Source organism: Hesperophylax consimilis, chromosome 25, assembly GCF_061612785.1.
Source record: "Hesperophylax consimilis isolate HC1 chromosome 25, BYU_Hcon_1.0, whole genome shotgun sequence".
In the NCBI taxonomy this organism is placed as follows: domain Eukaryota; kingdom Metazoa; phylum Arthropoda; class Insecta; order Trichoptera; family Limnephilidae; genus Hesperophylax; species Hesperophylax consimilis.
In genome coordinates, this window is record NC_142860.1 from 27,635,557 (window position 1) to 27,655,145 (window position 19,589).

Here is a 19,589-nt window from a genome sequence, read left to right on the forward strand (position 1 = left end):
ATAATGAAAACGTTTTTACCATGCGTGGCCATGGTGGTAATCCGAGTTTATTCAAGCGATCGGTGATTATTTCTGCCGATAATCTGTTTTCGCCGTGTGCATTTTGATTCAGAGCATTATTAAGTTCCACCTTGCCTTCGTGGAAGGGCAACTTACGGATTAACCGTCTACTCAGGGCTGGACCACACTGGGCCGTAGGCCAGCCACATTCTGATGCCGTCTACTCCTCTTGGCTGGACCACACTGGGCCGTAGGCCAGCCACATTCTGATGCCGTCTACTCCTCTTGGCTGGACCACACTGGGCCGTAGGCCAGCCACATTCTGATGCCGTCTACTCCTCTTGGCTGGACCACACTGGGCCGTAGGCCAGCCACATTCTGATGCCGTCTACTCCTCTTGGCTGGACCACACTGGGCCGTAGGCCAGCCACATTCTGATGCCGTCTACTCCTACTGGCTGGACCACACTGGGCCGTCGGCCAGCCACATCCTGATGCTGCCGTCCTCTAGCTACATGGCTGATTCATCTACTCCGCCATTCGCGGCACTCAGTGTTCGTTCCTCATAACTAAATACGTTCTTATTATTTTAGACAGGGTAGATAGATTCTACGTTCTGGTCGATGGGGGTAAGTTTTCACCTTTTTTGTATTTCTCTGTGAAATTTATCAAATATAATTTGTTACGGCCAGTCCAAAGTTTATCCAGATTACTTTCATTCTACAACCTTGCAACTTCCTTTCAAACATCATGTAGATGGGATATATTTTTCCCCGCCCTGAATGGAGAATTATGCTCTACCGTCGGTAGGTCGGTTTGGCGAGCTCTTTTCCAGTTCAACCACTGGAAGGGACTCTGGCGCGTTGGCCTTCAAAGACCAACAAAGTCAAACTTGGCCACCCACTATTCATTCATATTAACAGTCAATAATGTACTTAGAAAAACCACACACAATAACAGCCTATTAACGCATCTATGGGCTAAGTAAGTATCGTAACATTGTGTCAAATTCTTATTCATAACAAAATTCATGAAATTAACGATGACGATATTATTACAGCTTTCCATAAGCTAAAACCTAAATACTCCGTCGGCCCAGATTGTATTCCACCTATAATCCTCAAAAGATATGCAAGTTATTTTGTTCAACCTCTAAAACATATTTTTAACCTATCACTTCGCAAAAATATCTTTCCGGAAATGTGGAAACTAACGAAAGTAACGCCTATACATAAAAAAGGAAAAAAGTCAGAAATAGAGAATTACAGACCTGTAGCTGTGTTGTCAGCACCCGCAAAACTTTTAGAAACCATAATTTATTCACAGATATATAACCAAACAAAACACGCACTCACCGAAAATCAGCACGGATTTCGTCCCACACTGTCACCTTCAACGAATCTTATGAATCTCATTACCTATATTAATAATTCATTTGAAAATTTTGTACCTGTTGATGTGATTTATACAGACTTCGAGAAAGCATTTGATAAAGTCGACCATGATATTTTATTAAAAAAATTAAGTGACATCGGATTCTCTCAGAATTTCCTCACTTTTGTGGCTAGCTACTTACGCAATCGTCGTCAGTATGTCAGTTACGGACACCATATCTCTCACGAATACAAAACTAACTCCGGGATTCCCCAGGGATCGAATCTAGGACCCCTTCTCTTTCTCTTATTCATCAATGACATTGGCAACACTATAAACCACTCAAAATATCTCCTTTTTGCTGACGATATAAAACTTTTCAAAGCAATCAAAAGTTACATCGATTCCATTCTTCTGCAGAACGATCTTGATTCTCTTGTCAAATGGTCGGAACTGAACAACTTACCCTTCAGTATTCAGAAATGCAGTGTCGTTACATTTACAAGGTCCAAAGATACATTCCTGTTCCCCTACCACATTAATAAACATGAATTAACACGTAAAAATGAGATTCGAGACCTTGGCGTAATTTTTGAAGCAAATCTCTCTTTCAAATCCCATATATCTGATATTGTCTCCCGTGCCAACAAAATGCTTGGATTTGTTCTTCGTAATTCAAGATCATTTACCAACGGAATCGCAATCCGAAGAACGTATGAAGCACTTGTTCGCAGTATCTTGGAATATAGCTCCATTATTTGGGCCCCTTCTGAGCAAAACCATATTCTCGAAATAGAAAAAGTACAAAAGAGATTCATGCGTTACCTATATATGAGGGAATATATGTACTACCCTTTCCTGTATCCATCCTTATTCTTAGCAGGAATGCTCGATCTTAATACATTAGAAGCCCGCCGAAAAATATTTTTAGGAAAACATTTTTTTAAGATAATCTCTGGAACTATACATAATCCACCTATTTTGAAAGAGATTAACTTATATGTCCCAGACAAGTATACTCGTGGAAGGTCCCATACCCTTTTTTATGCTCCAAAAGCGAGGACTTCTGCCTATCAGAACGCCCCAGTCAACAGAGCGACTGAACTGCTCAACGAGTCTGCATTGACCATCGACATTTTTAACGTAACCTACAGGCAGTTTAACAATTATCTTTTGACGTATGTCACAAAGTAGTGAAACTGACCTTTTTATGGGTTTTGCTATACTTTTTGTCTAATTTGTAATCTTCTCCATAATGTATTGGTGAATAACCGTTTTACGGAGAACATGAAAAATAAATAAATAAATAAAATTAATGTGAATATCAGCCTTTTATCCATTCTAGATGACATAAGTAATGTAAATATTTCACGAAACATCCTTCTACAAAGCTGGTAATCTTTTTAAATGCTTTACAAAACACTTAATTGTTTCTGCTTAAAATTGCACTTAACACATGTGTGCATAGGAAAGTAGAAAGGACTCATCGTGTATTTTGTAGCACAATTCTTTTCTCGGTACTGGTTCCGTTTTCACAGCCTTTATCGCGGATTGCGGGGCCGATTAAAGCATTTTATACATTATTGGCGGCACAGCACCCACAAGAGCCTGATCAGAGCGGTTCAGCAGTAGTTTTAATTAACAAGGAACAAGGTATCAATATTCCCCCCAAGAACAGAGGTTTGCGTAAATAAGAGTGGTGTATTGTGTAAATGGCATAACCTTTAAATTTTGTAAAGATTTTTTTGATAACCATTTCCTAAATGGATTCCCAACCAGTTTTTTAGCAAAATATCTTGATAGGAATCGTGATAGGAGAATGTAATTTAACTTTTGTGATTGCTTATCAACTGTTTTAGCAAGGTTCAATTGCATATTAAATAGTAAAGATTCTATGCACTTACATTTGAAGACTTGGTGCCGTCATACGGAGGTCCGTTTAATATTTTATCATTTGAAGATTCGATTTTGACTCCCTGAAAACAGAAAGCAATAATCAAAAATCTTCAATTATATTGAAGAAAAATAGGTTATTAAATTGGACACAAAATAAAAATGGTTATGTTATTTAGTCATAACTGCTTTCTCTTCCAAGACAAGTGCACATAAAATTAGTTTGGTGTATTTTTAGACACATAATATGTATTTAAAAATATTGTATGTTTCCACCAGTACATAAGGTACTTTTCATATTGAATTGCCATAAATATTATGTTCCTTATCAACAAAACATATACATGATAAACTTTCGCAGGAAGCAATCACTTTGTTGTGAGATCTAATCATAATATGAAAAAAATATATATTTTAATTATTGAAGACTATTAGCGACTCTCAAACGTAAATACGAAACAGAAAAATCAGAAAAAGATATGTTCAAATTTAGAAATTGAACCCAGGACCTTGGCTTTGCCGGGACACTGCTCTAACCACTGAGCTAATTCAATCCTATTCCCTTCGGTCATATTTAACTGAATCGTACTTCGACTAAGAACTACCAATGATATGATCGCAATTTATATATGATCGCAAGATTTTTCCCAAACTAAATGCAATCTAGATAGTGTCATGAATAAATATATCCATTTATATTTTATTAAAAATCAACTCCAAATGTGATGCAGATTCACAAGTTTCCTACTTGAACCACTAGTTTCAGGACATCATGTATAATAAATAACAGTGGTGAGAGAATGCATCCTTGGTGTACACCTTTGTTCAATACAAATTAATCTAAAGATATCATGCTCTATCTTTATTAAAACCATTTCAAAGCAACGCTTCGATTCCGAATGGTGGTCTTTCACGACTTTCACCAAGAGCGATGCTGAGAGTATCTACCACCATGTGAAACTCTTTATATTTATTTTTGGTCAATCCGCACCAAATCATCCAGAAAATTTTGGATTTGTCACCCACCATCTCAGATTTTGATGAAACTTTAAATTTTTAATCCTTCCATATAGATAAGAAAATATACCAAATTTTACCTTCCTACCTCAACTCGTTTTTTTTTTATGGGCAGTTGAAGTTTGGGCAAAATAAGCGTTTTTACATATTCCGAGCACTCCGGAAGAGCTTGTACCTTCAATGAAAAAAAATTGTATCTTTGTCATTTATAGTGCAAATGCAATGAAAATTTTCAATATTATCAAGAAAACTATGCTGATTGCAGAAAAAAATAAATAAACCCTTTACATTTATCTACTTGACTTTAAAAAATTACCAAAAGTAATTTTTTAAGTAATTTTTGGGACGGAAAAGGTACTTTACAAAAAAGCAATATCTCGGGAAGGTACAGTGTTAATGAAGTAATTTTTTTTTTATTCATATCTACAAATAGCATAGAATCACATACAAAAATAAAATTCATGGCATTTTACTTGCTTCAATAAATAAAATCCATTTTAAACTTTTTTCAAACTTTTTGTAATTTTTTTTTTATTCTTATCTACAATAAACATAGTACAACCTAAAAAAATAAAACTCCTGGTATTTTGTGTGCTTCACAGTGTTGTTCTAGGTTTTTTTAAATCTAGATACAAAAATAAATAAAATCCATTTTAAACTTTTTTCAAACTTTTTGTGATTTTTTTATATCTATTTTTAGTTTGTAATTGGGCAAGTTATAGTTTAGGTATATAGCTAGTAATATAGGTTGAATGAATGGACTAATATCAAAGAAACAGTCCTAGAGACAAGTCACTACATGGAAATGATGTATCTGCAACAAGAACAAGACAGAACATGAAAATTAAAATTAAAATTAAAAAATAACCTGAATGAACTTTATGCTACCTTCAAGTTTGAATACCCTGCTTCAAAAATTGGGATTTCGAAATTTTGTTGGTTGCGTCCCAAATGGTGTGTGCCAGTAGGTTCTCCAGGCTCTCATTCTGTCTGCGTTTGTGCAATTCATCAAAATGTAGTGTTGCTTCTTAATGCTTGTGACAGTGAAGAAACGTACAATGATTTAATGGACTACTTAGTGTGCTCAAAGAACAATAGAGACTGTATGCTTCGACATTGCGATAAGTGTTCAACATCTAGTGAAAATCTTAAGAAACATTTGTTAGAAAAATTTGAAGAATGGGACCAAGAAGATGAAATTACATACAGTGCATGGGTAACTACTGATAGAACACAGCAGGTTTCAGTTACAGTTCCCTTTCATGAATATGTAGAACATCTTGTGAAGAGTCTTGTAAAACTTCTTCCTCATTCTTTTATAACAAAGTCTCAATCAAAATATCTCAAAGAGTCCCTAAAAGCACAGCTTCAGATAAATGAAGCTGTTGTGTTATTAGACTTCAGTGAAAAGTTCTCCTATGTTATCCAGAATGAAGTCCAGGGTTACCACTGGACGCAAGACAGTTGTTCACTCCACCCAGTGGTAATTTACACTTGTGAAGAGCCTGGCAAAGATCTCACAGTGTCAAGCTTGTGTGTAATTTCAGATGACTTGGAACATGATGTAAGTTTCGTTTACGAAACTCAAAAAATAGTTGCTCAATTTTTAAATCAAAAATTTCCCCAAATTCAAAGTGTTCATTATTTTACTGATGGTTGCGCAGCGCAATATAAAAACTGCAAAAACTTTTTAAATCTGTGTCACCATCAAAAAGACTTCAACTTGAAAGCATGTTGGTCGTTTTTTGCTACGAGTCATGGGAAATCTCCCTGTGATGGAATAGGTGGAACAGTAAAACGTCTTCTAACTAGAGAAAGTTTGCAACTTGGCCCTGGCAACACTATCACAACTGTAGACAAAACTTTTAAGTTTTGTCAGTCGAGAGTAGAAAATATATATTTTTACTTGCTGAGAAAAGAAAGCTTATTCACTTGCAGGCAACAATTACAGCAGCGTTTTTCACAAGCTAAAACAATACCAGGCACTCGAGGTTTCCACTGCTTTGTTCCTCTGTCTGAAAATGAAGTTGGCACAAAAAGGATAAGTTCAGATTCAGATTATGCTTTGATTTTTAACTTCAGTGGGGAACGAAATCGCTCTGAGCAACTAAGTATGGTACAAATTTGTACAAACTCTTATGTAGCTTGCGTATATGACAACCATTGGTTTTTTGGACTTGTGGTTTCCAAAGATGAAGACGAGTGTGATGTATCAATCAAGTTTATGCATCCTTTTGGCCCAGCTCCATCCTTTTACTGGCCACATCAAAAAGAAGATATTTGTTTTGTTCCACTACAAAATATTTTTAATATCGTTGACCCTCCCACAACAAAAGGTTCAGGAAGAGCTTACTACTTTCTTGAAAAAGACGTTCATCATGCTGATCAAAAGTTCAACCATCTTATGGGTCAGATCAAGAATAAAAGTAAAAAATGAACTTGAACATTTATTTGTAAACAATATTATTGTAATGTACTTTCATTTAACCTAATCCTACATTGCCTGTTTTATTTTTATTGTATTTGTTTTTTAAAGAGTTAACTTTGTATTGAAAAGAGTTAAAAAGTTGATCTTGTTATAAAATATTGCTATGGTGTATGCATTCAGGGTAAGGAACAAGGTACATTATTTTGTTGGTGCCTTAAGCTTACATTGCAAGCTTACCAGCATGTTGTAAAGGACCGAATAAGTTTGACTTTTTTTATTTGCAAATACAGTATCTAGATTTTAAAAAACTTGGAACAATTCTGTATGATTAAGATTTCTCATTTTAAAAACGTTTCTACACTGTGAAGCACACAAAATACCAGGAGTTTTATTTTTTTAGGTTGTACTATGTTTATTGTAGATAAGAATAAAAAAAAAATTACAAAAAGTTTGAAAAAAGTTTAAAATAGATTTTATTTATTGAAGCAAGTAAAATGCCATGAATTTTATTTTTGTATGTGATTCTATGCTATTTGTAGGTATGAATAAAAAAAAATTTACTTCATTAACACTGTACCTTCCCGAGATATTGCTTTTTTGTAAAGTACCTTTTCCGTCCCAAAAATTACTTAAAAAATTACTTTTGGTAATTTTTTAAAGTCAAGTAGATAAATGTAAAGGGTTTATTTATTTTTTTCTGCAATCAGCATAGTTTTCTTGATAATATTGAAAATTTTCATTGCATTTGCACTATAAATGACAAAGATACAATTTTTTTTCATTGAAGGTACAAGCTCTTCCGGAGTGCTCGGAATATGTAAAAACGCTTATTTTGCCCAAACTTCAACTGCCCATAAAAAAAAAACGAGTTGAGGTAGGAAGGTAAAATTTGGTATATTTTCTTATCTATATGGAAGGATTAAAAATTTAAAGTTTCATCAAAATCTGAGATGGTGGGTGACATGGCCTGGATGATTTGGTGCGGATTGACAAATGCAATTATTCTCAACACTTTCCTGTATAAGAAATATAATTACAAATGGCAGAATACCTACTTGTTCAATGTTTTTGATGTATATAGGGACTGCTTTGCTATTGTCGTCGGAAGACACGATACAACTCTCAGATATATTGCCGCTGGTACTATTTCCATTGCCTACAACAAAATAATTACATCATTATAAGCTGTTGTTTTCAACAAAAATTGGTAATCGTTTAGCTATTATTTGGCCTAAGCCACCTGCAAATGCCCAACATGACATAGTGATACTTAGGCTAATCAGTCCATTTGCAAGAATAAACTTCACACAGGTATAATTTTGCTTTCAATTACGTGCTTCCATGTAATATATAACAAAAGTCTATAATTATTTAAGTTGGGTCATGTCAAAAGTCAAAATAACAGAAGAGTATGTGTGAGATTACGGATGGATATGAATGAAGCAAGGAGTGTGTGTCTAGACATAGTCGTGTGGCGGCCATTGTCTCTGCCTAACCCCTTAGAGTGATGGAATGAAGATTAGTTAGTTATTATTCAACCAAAAACATAAGACCATTCATTAGAGTCATCCGGTATGAAGCGCGGTGCTGGAGGCGAGTGTGGAGTGGCAAGCAACCAATGAAAGCTAGCGAACTGCTAATAAATCACGCCCTTTCTGCGCATGGCAAGAGACATGCATCTGCAGGGCCTTTTCTGTGTGAACGCAATTTGAGCAGCCCGCTCCGGGCGCTGATATGCCGAGGCGCCAAGGAGCCACTGGTAATAAATATCACCTAACACAGCGCCCGCAGGGCTGGCCCTGTGGCCCTATTTTCTTTTGCTTGCGGTCTAGCTGTACTTATTCCTACAGGTATCTTTTGGAACAATCTGAATACATACAACCAATGACATTACAAAACTTATAGATATGTTCTAGAGATCTTAAGTGGCAAGCAAAAGATACGGTAATTATTACTGTCCTTTCGATTTACTACACTGTCAAATGTCAGGAGTGATTGTATACTATCTCTATCCAAATGCCCTCGTGTGTGATGAAAAAGTGTACCATTACCCGGCAAACACTGGTAAAAGCCAAGGAACAACTATTAAAGAAAGTGAGATAGCGAACGTATTAACGCATAAGTATAATAAGACAATCTACTGGCAGTAGTGTCATCTCAATCACATGCAGAATATAGTATTCTACGCAATTTTTAAGTACAAAAACGCTGCCCAGTCTTATACCTATTTCGTCCATACACAAATGAGTGTCTATCTTTGTCATACTTAAATGATTTTTTTAATTTACTGGAGTTTAATTCAACGTAGGTGTGTGCGTTACTTGCCACAGTTTGTGAGATAATAATAAAGTGTTCATATTTTGGAAATGCCATTGAGCACAACCTAATTTTTTTTTCCTTAAAGTGTTTTAATTACCATCGATAAGTCTGTGGAACTCGGGATCCACCAAACCTCGGAGGCAGTCCAGCGCGGTGCGGTTCTTGCTGCGGTCCAGCAGGACAAACAGCTCCAGAATGGTGTGATTCTGCATGCCCCAACGCTCAAGAAGGATATCAGACGGAGATGCTCGGGAACGGTGTACATCATTTTCTATCTCCTGCAAAATTTAAAAAAAAAAACATATTTATATCACAACAAAACTGACACATACAATTCACCATACAAAACCAAAATGAATTTTATCAGAGTTGTTTATTGTGACGTCAGAAACTGTTGATCCAACTATGCTCAATAAGGGCATTTTAATGTGATGGTGTATGATTCTTTTTTAAATGACGATTCATTATCGTGATTTGATTTTGGGGTATTATGCCTTGTTGCGCTACCTCCTTCTTAGGCCAACATTTCAGACAGCGTTACAGTGTCCATATATATATATATATATATATATATATATATATATATATATTTTTTTTTTTAAAAGAAAGACAAACATTCCCGGGTTACGAATAACCCAACAATGTTTGAAAATCTCCTACTACCATCACAGAAAGCCGAAAATGTTGCTTGTGTTGTGATGGAGGACTTAGCCAGCCGAGGAATCGAACACGCGACGCTCGGGTGAGACCCAAGCGCTATGCCCACTCAACCACTGACCGGTCAATATATCCTCGTTATACTATTTTCTTTTTTTATCTGCTCTACATGCCCAAACCATCTAAGCATCCCTTTCTTAATCTTACTGATTGCGCTTACACCAGCCTTGCATTCTTTGCGGATCTCCATGTTTTCACACAGTAGGGATCTCATTTCTGCAGTATTCAATCTAGTTTCATCACTGCAATACATCAGGGTTCGTATCGGAACTTCATTGTAGACCACTAGCTTCGCCTCTTTGGACAATTTTTTGTTAGCATCAACTGCGTTCAGTCCTCCAGTTTCCTGAATTTACTCTTCCTTCCATATCAGTCCTTCCATCTCTCGTAAACGCACTTCCCAAAAATACTCAAACTCATCCACTTATGCTCCAAGTATTCCTCATTCACAACTACATTGCACACTGTTTTCGTGCTCTCTCTTTCAAACATCATGACTTGATTATTTTTTAATGCTAAACTAATGATTATAAGACAAGGTTTTATGCATAGCATAAAGGATAACAAATAATTAGTAAGAAATTTAGCACTAACAAAGCCTTTCCTACAAAAATAAAGTTGGTTGTTTACAGGTGGAAAAAAATATAATAAGCGGTAATTTTTGATTGAGGTACTAGTACATATTGAATCATTTGGCTGGTTGGAAATAAGCCGACATAGCTCAGTGGTTTCAGAGCACCTGACCGGACATCAGAAGGCACGGGTTCAATTCCCGTTGGCGGCATTTATTTTTACTCGGGAGATATTTTCAATTTGTATTGATATTTCTAATGACTAATTATTGCTTATAATTAATTGTTAGGCTAGCTTTAGACTTGTAAGTTTTTTCGTAAATTTACGACTTCTAGCCAATGGGCGTATTGGATTTTCAAAATGCAATATGCCCATTGGCTAGAAGTCGTAAATTTACGAAAAAACTTACAAGTCTAAAGCTAGCCTTACCATGACTTTAGACTTTGCCTATTCAGACAACTCTTTGTTAGTGCCAATTGCGTTCAGTCCTCCAGTTTCCTGCAATTACCCTTCTTTCAACATCGCTATCGGTCCTTCCATCTCTCGTAAACGCACTTCCCAAATACACAAACTCATCCACTTGCTCCAAGTATTCCTCATTCACAACTATATTCCACAGTGTTTTCGTACTCTCTCTTTCAAACACCATGACTTTAGACCATTACTTTCATGCATTCATCACTAACTCAGAACATTCTCATATGTACTTGATTCATCCTAGACACGAGAGACTGTAGATCTTCCATACTGTTAGAAAAGTATCGCATCATCAGCGTACAATACGCAACATACTTTCAGGTTAAATAAATTACGAAAATACTTGGTATTCGGGTGATGTTAGCGTTAATGACGCATTTTACCAATATCTGCAGTGAATCGAAAGTGTTTACTATAAACAAAATGATGTGCTATGAATGATAAACAAATAAATTTATTTCGGCATTGACGCAACCTTCTTAGAAATACCATTGAATAAAAAAACTTTAGATTGCCCCTAACGGTGTCACCTAAAGATTTGGACCAATAGCTATTATTAGAAACAATAAAATCCAAATTAATGGGATATTTCTGAACGTATCCAAAAAAATAAAAATTATTTTTGAAATGTGAATACGCTTTCAAATTTTATTATTTTTTGGTGTTTCTTTATTCATAAAAATTTCAATGATTACAGTTTTTTGTTTTCTACAGCCACCATACTAGGCACATGCCCGTATTATGGTAGCCATATTTCTTTAGATTACAATGTTAAGATGTTAGGATATACAGAAATAGGAGAGAAAGAAAAAGATATAAAAATAAAAATAAGAAGAAAACATAAGAATATAATGGAATAAAAGAGCTGCAGTTCATTTAATTTAATGACAAGAGACATTTTTTGCAATAGTTCCTTCCCTTTACCAATAGCCAATTCTGAATATTTTTTTATATAAAGATGTTCAGTTTCCGATTTTCTGGTATCTATATTGAGTGAATTGAATATCTTGGGAGCAATATAAGAAAATTGTCGCTTGTCAAATGCTGTTTTTGTTGGAGGAATTACACCTTTTAGATGTGATGAGTAACTCGTATAAATATTTTGTTGTGTTTTTTCGATGATATTTTTTTTCAGTATGTATATAAGAATAGTCTTAATGTATAATTGACGAATATCTAGGATTATATTAAGAAACACATAATTTTTTACCAAATCAAGTTTTTAAAAAATGCCTCAACTTACGCTTTTTCGACTAAACACTACTAAAATTACAGATAACAAAAAAAAACATCATAATAATTTTATTAGACAAATCTATAAACACACAAATGTATGTACACTTTTTTTGTCATTTAATATGAAAATAATTAATAAAGAATTCACAAGTTCAAGTTTCATAGAGTTGTTGTACATTTTAATTATTCTGTGGTTAACTTCTATATTTGAATAGAAAGCTTGGTGTTTTCTCTTTCTAACAACGTTTAGGTCATATTTCTAACTATGAGGGTAAGAGAGACAACGATTTCTACGGGACCATATAAGCTGTTCCGAAAATCGAACAAATTAGACAAGGACAGGTTTGAATGTATTCGAATACCAAAATACATAAAGTATTTTGAACAACACATGGAATATTCTAGATAATATTTTGTATCGTGTAAACGCCATTTTAAAATGTTTTCTAAAAATAGAACATCTGTTTAAATGTTCAAAATTGCAGTTTTAAAGTCTGTGACTATAGACATTTCCAGTAGACCATAGACAACATACAGAAATAGTAATATTGAAAATTGTCCCAAATAAGTACAAGGTAGGACAATTTTGTTTCGAATGCATTTATAAATTTAATTAAATAAAATAAATTTAAAAACGCAAAAATATGGGATAGACAGTGATTTATAAGTGGATTAGTTGGTTTTAAACTACACTAAGGGGGTATTTCACTATCTCTGATTATGTTCTGACTAAGCACTAATCCGCGGATTAGTCATTTTTTCGTTTTCACTATATCTGAATAACGCTAACGCTCGGGTTAAAGTTAGATTTGACTAATCAGTGCTCGAACCTCACGTTAGGTGCTATTCCTAGAATCAAAGATGGCGTCAAAACATTCCGAGTTTGACAGCGGAGAAGTGAGTCGAATTTTGTTGCGAATTATTATGGATACCGAGGTTTTTGATTTACAGAAGCAGGTGAAAGGGCGGCGATGCGAAGGTCGCGAGTTTTAAGAGCTCGAATGAATTTGAATGCTTGTATGATCCATCCTGAATTATTTGATTGTGTTCAAAATAAGAAACAATGTATTAATTCGACACGAATCTATCTAAAATGACCTGATAATCAACATAACATAACCAAAAAAATGCACACTTTGCGGTGTGCGGACTGTGGCGGGAAACTTGTCAATTGGCGTTGACGCTAGCATTCCATAGACATTGCGGCAAAACATGACAGGCGTGGCAGTAGATGGGGTAACTGCAAACATTTTGCGATGTTGCCAGACTATTTCGAGTGTTATCTATCCGGAAGCTCGGCAACAATGGTGAAACGGTCGCTGTTGAATAACGAAGTTATTCTGATCTTTAAAGCCAGCCAACGGCTAGCTAGTCAGATATTTAGCCCGACATAGTGAAATACCCCCCCCTAAGAAGTGTAAATACTTCCATGTTAATATTCGGGGGTATGATTTTTGGAGAATAAGCGCCAGTATTTTTTTTTAAACATCTAGTTTTCTGCACGGGGCAGTCTTGTGCTTACAATCCCAATGGTTAAATCTTATACAAGATTTCTCAAATCAAAATAAGCATCCAGGAAAACAGTGTTTAAAACTTCCCCACGTGATAAACGTTTCTAGGAAAGGTATGTATCTCTGAATGAAAAAATGTTAAAAAACGCAAACCACAAGGTAATATTAATATGTATTGAATTTACGGCTAAACAGAAAATTCTGGCAATAATGTTTGTGGTCAAAATAAGTGCCCGAATTCTGCGAATGAATATGATTATATGACTTTTTCAGGATACCACACGGCAGAACAGATGTTCTAGCACAGCAAAGCATGACAAGAGGAATGGTGATATTGAATGAAATTTCTAAAACAGTAGATGTTTGCTTTTTAATAATATTAAAACTATTTTGTGTACCCATTTTTCAAAATTTTAAGAATGTCAAAAAAAAAAATTTCAGTATCGCCCCGGTAAAGTCCAATATTCAGAATCGAAATGTTGCTTGAAATGACTTTAGCCATGTTTGGTGACCGGATCTGGTCAGATGGTGATCAGATAACCGGGTACTTCCCCACTTCCTTTTCCCCATCTTCTTCTCCTTCCTGCTACCTTCAGCATTACAACATACCCATTAGGGGACGCCAAAACAGGTTATCTAGCTGTCCCAGTAAATTAATTAGACTGAAAAATTAGAAAAAATTCTTGACCGCAAAGCAAGTCCAGACAGTTACCACCATATAGAACTAACTATATTATTGAATAGATAAAACATAATTATGAATATGCAACTTTAAAAAAAAATACGAAATACACAATATTATTCAGTAATAAATTTAATGTAGCTCAAAATGAACATAACCAATAAATTCTGCAACACCTGCACAATCAACCTAAATCAAAAGGATGATATCACACGGATAGTTAAATAAACCCATAGAATAAAGAAAAAAAACAAGAAACGTCGAGTGGGTGTGATTCATGATTCAAATGTCTGAGGAACATTTGGAATCGGTAACGCTAACAATAACACTCCTTATGTAGATGACGATAAGGTTTAAATTCCCGCCTAACACCAGTCGCCTTTTTTAATTACTTTACCAAAAATTGCACTTTATTTTATTTTGCGAAGTTCAAGCACAAATATTTAAATATATTTTTATTATTTTCTAAAAAACTTAATTTTCCACATTATAAATATAAATTAATAAAACCATAACCGAAAAGACGTTCGTAAGAAGGAGATTTTGAATCTCAAAGTCTGATATATATTATTTTTTTCAAGCTTATTACAAATTCATCAAAAAAATGCTCGATCGTTCAAGTCCAAGATGCGTTTGACTTGCAATATTTAATCAAAGTGCCTAAAATATTTCTAGTAGTGTGTAGAATATTTGTAGTACTTCCCTGTAAATTTCGCATGTAATACAGTATCAATCAGTGGCGACATTGGTTACCATTCAAATCTATATTATAGAAGGCATTACTAGTAAATCTTCCTTCTTGAAACATTTTGTGTATATGACTGCAGTGATTTACCTGTATGTTGGTTCATTCAAATGTGTAAACGATGCTTTTTCTAGAAGCAATAAATAAATAAATTCTTTTTTATTCTAATTTAAACCTGTTACTGCTGTAAAAAAATACTGGATCTCTGTTACTATAGTCAGGTCTAGTTAGTTGAAAATTAGAAACATACTTAGACGTGAGGTCTTCTGTTCACAAAACTATTAAGTTTCTTTATGACTACTAGTAAATGAAATGGTGTTAACAGATTAATTTGAATTAAATCTTCTTAACATATAAAAATTCAAGCTGCGTATGTTTGTGGTCGAAAAACTCGAAAAGTAGTCAACCAATATCGCTACAAATTTCAATGTTTGTTCTTATTAGTGCCGGGAGTGTTTAGAGAGTGGTTTGAACGGTAGAATAAGTCGGGGACGCCTGAGGAATACTTAACGCTATATCTCTGCACCAGATTGAGATACAGAATAGAATTAAAGTCAATGTAATGTAGTTTTTTAACAGTATCATTGTGGTATGCAGTAGTGAATGGGAAAAAAAAGTCGGAGACGCCTGAGAAAGACATTAGCAATAGCTAGCAAGTAATGCAACAGTAAGATAATTACTATAATTATTTGGTTAAATAGGTTCATTGCTCCTAGGAGTAGAGTGAATGGAAGATGAAATTGCAAAACATGTTTACATACTTTCTCTTTTCTGATCAAGATGAATCTAGTGTGTTTTGATCATAGACATATGAATATTAGTAGACCTGCCCTAAGTGGTGAAAAGCGTATTATCCCCACTCCTCATACCGGTTCCATTGGAGCCGGCTGTGCTCGCGTATGGCCTCAAGTGAAATTTGAAAACGTGACGTCATCATTCTTGTGCGAACTATGGTCGAGGCATCATCGGTTCATTTTACGAAATAACACGGCAAAATGTTGACTTGTACTATGAAAACTTGTAAAAATAGATGTGAAAAAGAGAATAAACCCAATTGTCGTATTACATTCCATATATAAGCATTACTTTACTTTATTTTAAGCATATTCACATCGTATAATATAGATCAGTTTTAGAAACATATACTATCACATCGAGAAACGTCTGGACGCGAAACACAAAGCTGGTTGGTTGCTGGGAAGTAAATTATGAACATTTATAAAAGTGTCTTAACTAAATACTTAAACGAAATATTTGACTCTGAAAATACAACCGAATTTTTTTGCCGAATTTGGACTTCGCAAATTTGTTCATAACGTGGCGAGTAATTTGCGCTCCCATGTAAAAATGTCTATTCATTCAAAAGCAGGTTTTACTTTTAAGAAGTAAATGGTGATATTATAATGCGAGATGCCTATTTACTGTCAGATTGATTTATTGACGAATCACAGTCAGCCTTACTCCCTTCGTTCTTCAACGGTTGATTTTACCCCTCACCATTATCTTCTCGTCTATTAATTCCTATGTCTGTGGTTTTGATTTTATTTAAATGTTATTAAGTGTTTGGTTTACGCACATAAAAAAACACTTCTTAACATATCAGTTAGATAAATCAATTAATCAATGAGTAGTAAGTATTTCAGTTTCCAGAAAAGGAAAACAATGCATTCTAATATTTTGGAATCCACATTATTGCAAGTATGAAAACATTATAGAATCGGTTAAAAAAAAAATGCTTAGATTATTATCTTTCAATTGTGGACTACATGACCATCTTAGATCATACGACGCACATCGTGAATACTTTAAGATCAATACTCTTAAAATAAGAAGGCAATTGACTGACCTAATATGTTTGCATAAAATTATCCACGGCCATCTTGATACCTCATTATGTCTTAGCAATATTGAAATAAATGTCCCCAATTCCCATGGTTTAAGACACCATAGCATTTTTCACCTGAATATTTTCAAAAATAATATTGCCTATTTTAGCCCTCTGACCCAAATGTGTCGACTGTATAATAAGATTGAGTGTGCTGAAGTAGACATTTTTGTCGATAATTTATATGGATTCAGAAAAAAAATTCTGCTATTGTTAAATGATATGTTACACTGATTATATTATGTATTACTTGCGTCTCTTACTTTTCTGTAATATTTGTATTTAATATATATTTTTAATTTTGAATTTTTATTTTTATTTGTTTTATATTTTAATCTTTATTTAGATATATGAAAATTAATGTGTCCTATGGCTGAGTAGATTTTGGTAATTTTTGTGCCTATTTGTATGTTAACTGAGTTTTTATAACTGGATTGTTCTCACGTAAGTGAGATCGTCTGTAAAAACCCAGTATAAATAAATAAATAGTTATTTCGTTCAAATTAAAATCGATCGTTCACTTGGCGGCCATTGTTACATATTGATGTGATAGTTTTGAGGTTAGTTTTTTCTTCTTTTATTTCCCAAAATATGAACCTAAAATATGGTCTTAGTTGGGGATAATTTAAAAATAAAACTAACCTGAAATATTATTGTGTTTAATTATAATTTTTTTAATGAAACAGCTGTTACAATAAAATATTTTCCATTTTCGCTTACTGAAATAGTTATTTCTGATTGTTATCTAACTGATACAGAGTGTTTTTTTTAATATAAAATGTGCCTATTAACAATTGTGTACCACTTTCGTATATATTTACCTAAAGTTTTTTAGTGTTATGTAATTTTAGCAGTTATAATTTTTTTGTGGGTAAGATCATTTTGCCATTTCACTCACTGACCACCGTCATGTGTAAATATCATATCATAATGGTGTTTGATTTCTAATTTGCTACTTTCGGGCGGGAATCGGGCTTGTTCAAATTAAGTTTGATATGCAAGATATGGCGTTATTTTTATTATTGTATATCATAAATTTGTATATAGCCAGAGAGATGTTTGTATTATTTTGTGTTTAGGAAGCTGAGTAGGTGCATGACTTGCCCGTGAACACTTTTGTTTGAGAAATTTTATGTATTTTTAGGGTAGTGATATTTCAGTACAGATAAAAAAAATCCGGTCCCCACCATCGAAAAAGTGCTCCATCTGCCACTGAAGTTAAATAACCATGATTTCTACAATTATTGAAGTAACAAGGTGTTATTTCAATAATTTGGGCTCATTTAGCTGTAAGCGGAGTAAGGAAACTGAACAAACAATTATAAAAATTTGTGTGAATGTTTTTTTTAAATAATTCACAATAATTCCTTCGAGAATGTTCATACACAAAAAAATGGTAACTATTCAGGATCGCTGGCCATACTTAATAGGATTTTTTTAAATAAAACCTTTTGATTCACCGTAATTACTATAAAAGGAAATCATCTGCCTTGGGAAAATTATTAATTTTTTCATTCTAATTTTTAATTACGTAAAATGAACAAAAATTAAGGCGATGCACTACGTCGTGTAATATTTTGAATCGAGACGTTATCAATAACACAACTCACGCAGATGGCGATAAGGCTTAAATTCCCGCTTCAAACCATCAACCTGTTTTGATTTATGCAAGAAAAAAACATGGGCAAAAAGTGCCTTTTATTTTATTTTGTGTATGTTCAGGCACAAATATTTAAATGTTTTTCGATCATTTTATAAATAACTTAATTTGCCACATTATACAATAAAACCATAACCGAAAATGGGTTCGTAAGTATGAGATTTTGAACTTTAAAGCAGTTTTCATAGGCCTTACAACATATGAATATATCGTTTTAAATTATTGGAAATGGTTGTCATCCCATATAACGAAAGCGAATTTTCATTTTATGTAATTAAAAATTAGAATGTTAAAATCATAAATTTCCCAAATCCAGTTGCCTATGAATCAAAAGGTTTTTTTTAAATCATAAGCGTGGCCAGCGATCTCGAATATTTCAGATGAGGAAAAACCTCAAATATTAGTTTTAAAACCATCAATATAACACATAATAATATTATATCGATTATTAAAACAGCACATTTTCCTGCAAATAACTTGGGAACATTACAATTTATTGAGACCTTTACAGAAACATCTCTATCTGAGATTATTTGACACAATATTGGCCATTTCAATTGGTCATCCGGTTTTCCCCGCCAATTACAACTTATGTAAAGGAAAGTAGTTACTAACCAGTATATCGAAGACGCAAAAACCCATGTGAAGACCCGCCAGATCTTTCCAATTGTCGTTTAGATCCAAAATACGGCATAATTGTCTCCTCACGGAGATAGGAATATGGTACACAAAAACTGGTTTTATGGCATTATTGTTTTTTGCCTCGCTAGCCATTTTAAACTAAATAAACACAGATTTTAATAATTTCATGGGATATAACACTTTTTCTGCGAAACATACAACCTCTCGAACTGAACCAAAACAATTTAATGACGTTTGGGAAAGTTTGCTACAAGTTTAGTTTGCAAAGTGGTTGTTTTGTGTGTCATCCATAAATAAACTAATCTCGTGTCATCTGTTTTGACAGATATTTAAAACAGAAATCTGCAGTACTTATTTCATAAAGTTATTTAAAAAAAACGCTAGATGACAGTAATACTGCTAGTATTTCAACTCCCACAACTGGGTAGGCA

General features: G+C 34.0%; 1 protein-coding gene across 1 annotated transcript in view; it reads right to left on the reverse strand.

The window, feature by feature from the left end:
• Positions 1-19,507, reverse strand: part of LOC149411757 (serine/threonine-protein kinase pelle-like) — a 40,145-nt gene extending 20,638 nt beyond the window's left edge. Inside the window, exons 1-4 of the mRNA XM_089646949.1 lie at positions 19,132-19,507; positions 9,128-9,308; positions 7,767-7,867; positions 3,278-3,349 (exon numbers count right to left, since the gene is read on the reverse strand). Of these exons, the coding sequence (XP_089503075.1) occupies positions 3,278-3,349; positions 7,767-7,867; positions 9,128-9,308; positions 19,132-19,290 (513 nt within the window). The 5' untranslated portion in view covers positions 19,291-19,507. The remainder of the gene's footprint in view (positions 1-3,277; positions 3,350-7,766; positions 7,868-9,127; positions 9,309-19,131) is intronic.
• Positions 19,508-19,589: the final 82 nt, after the last annotated feature.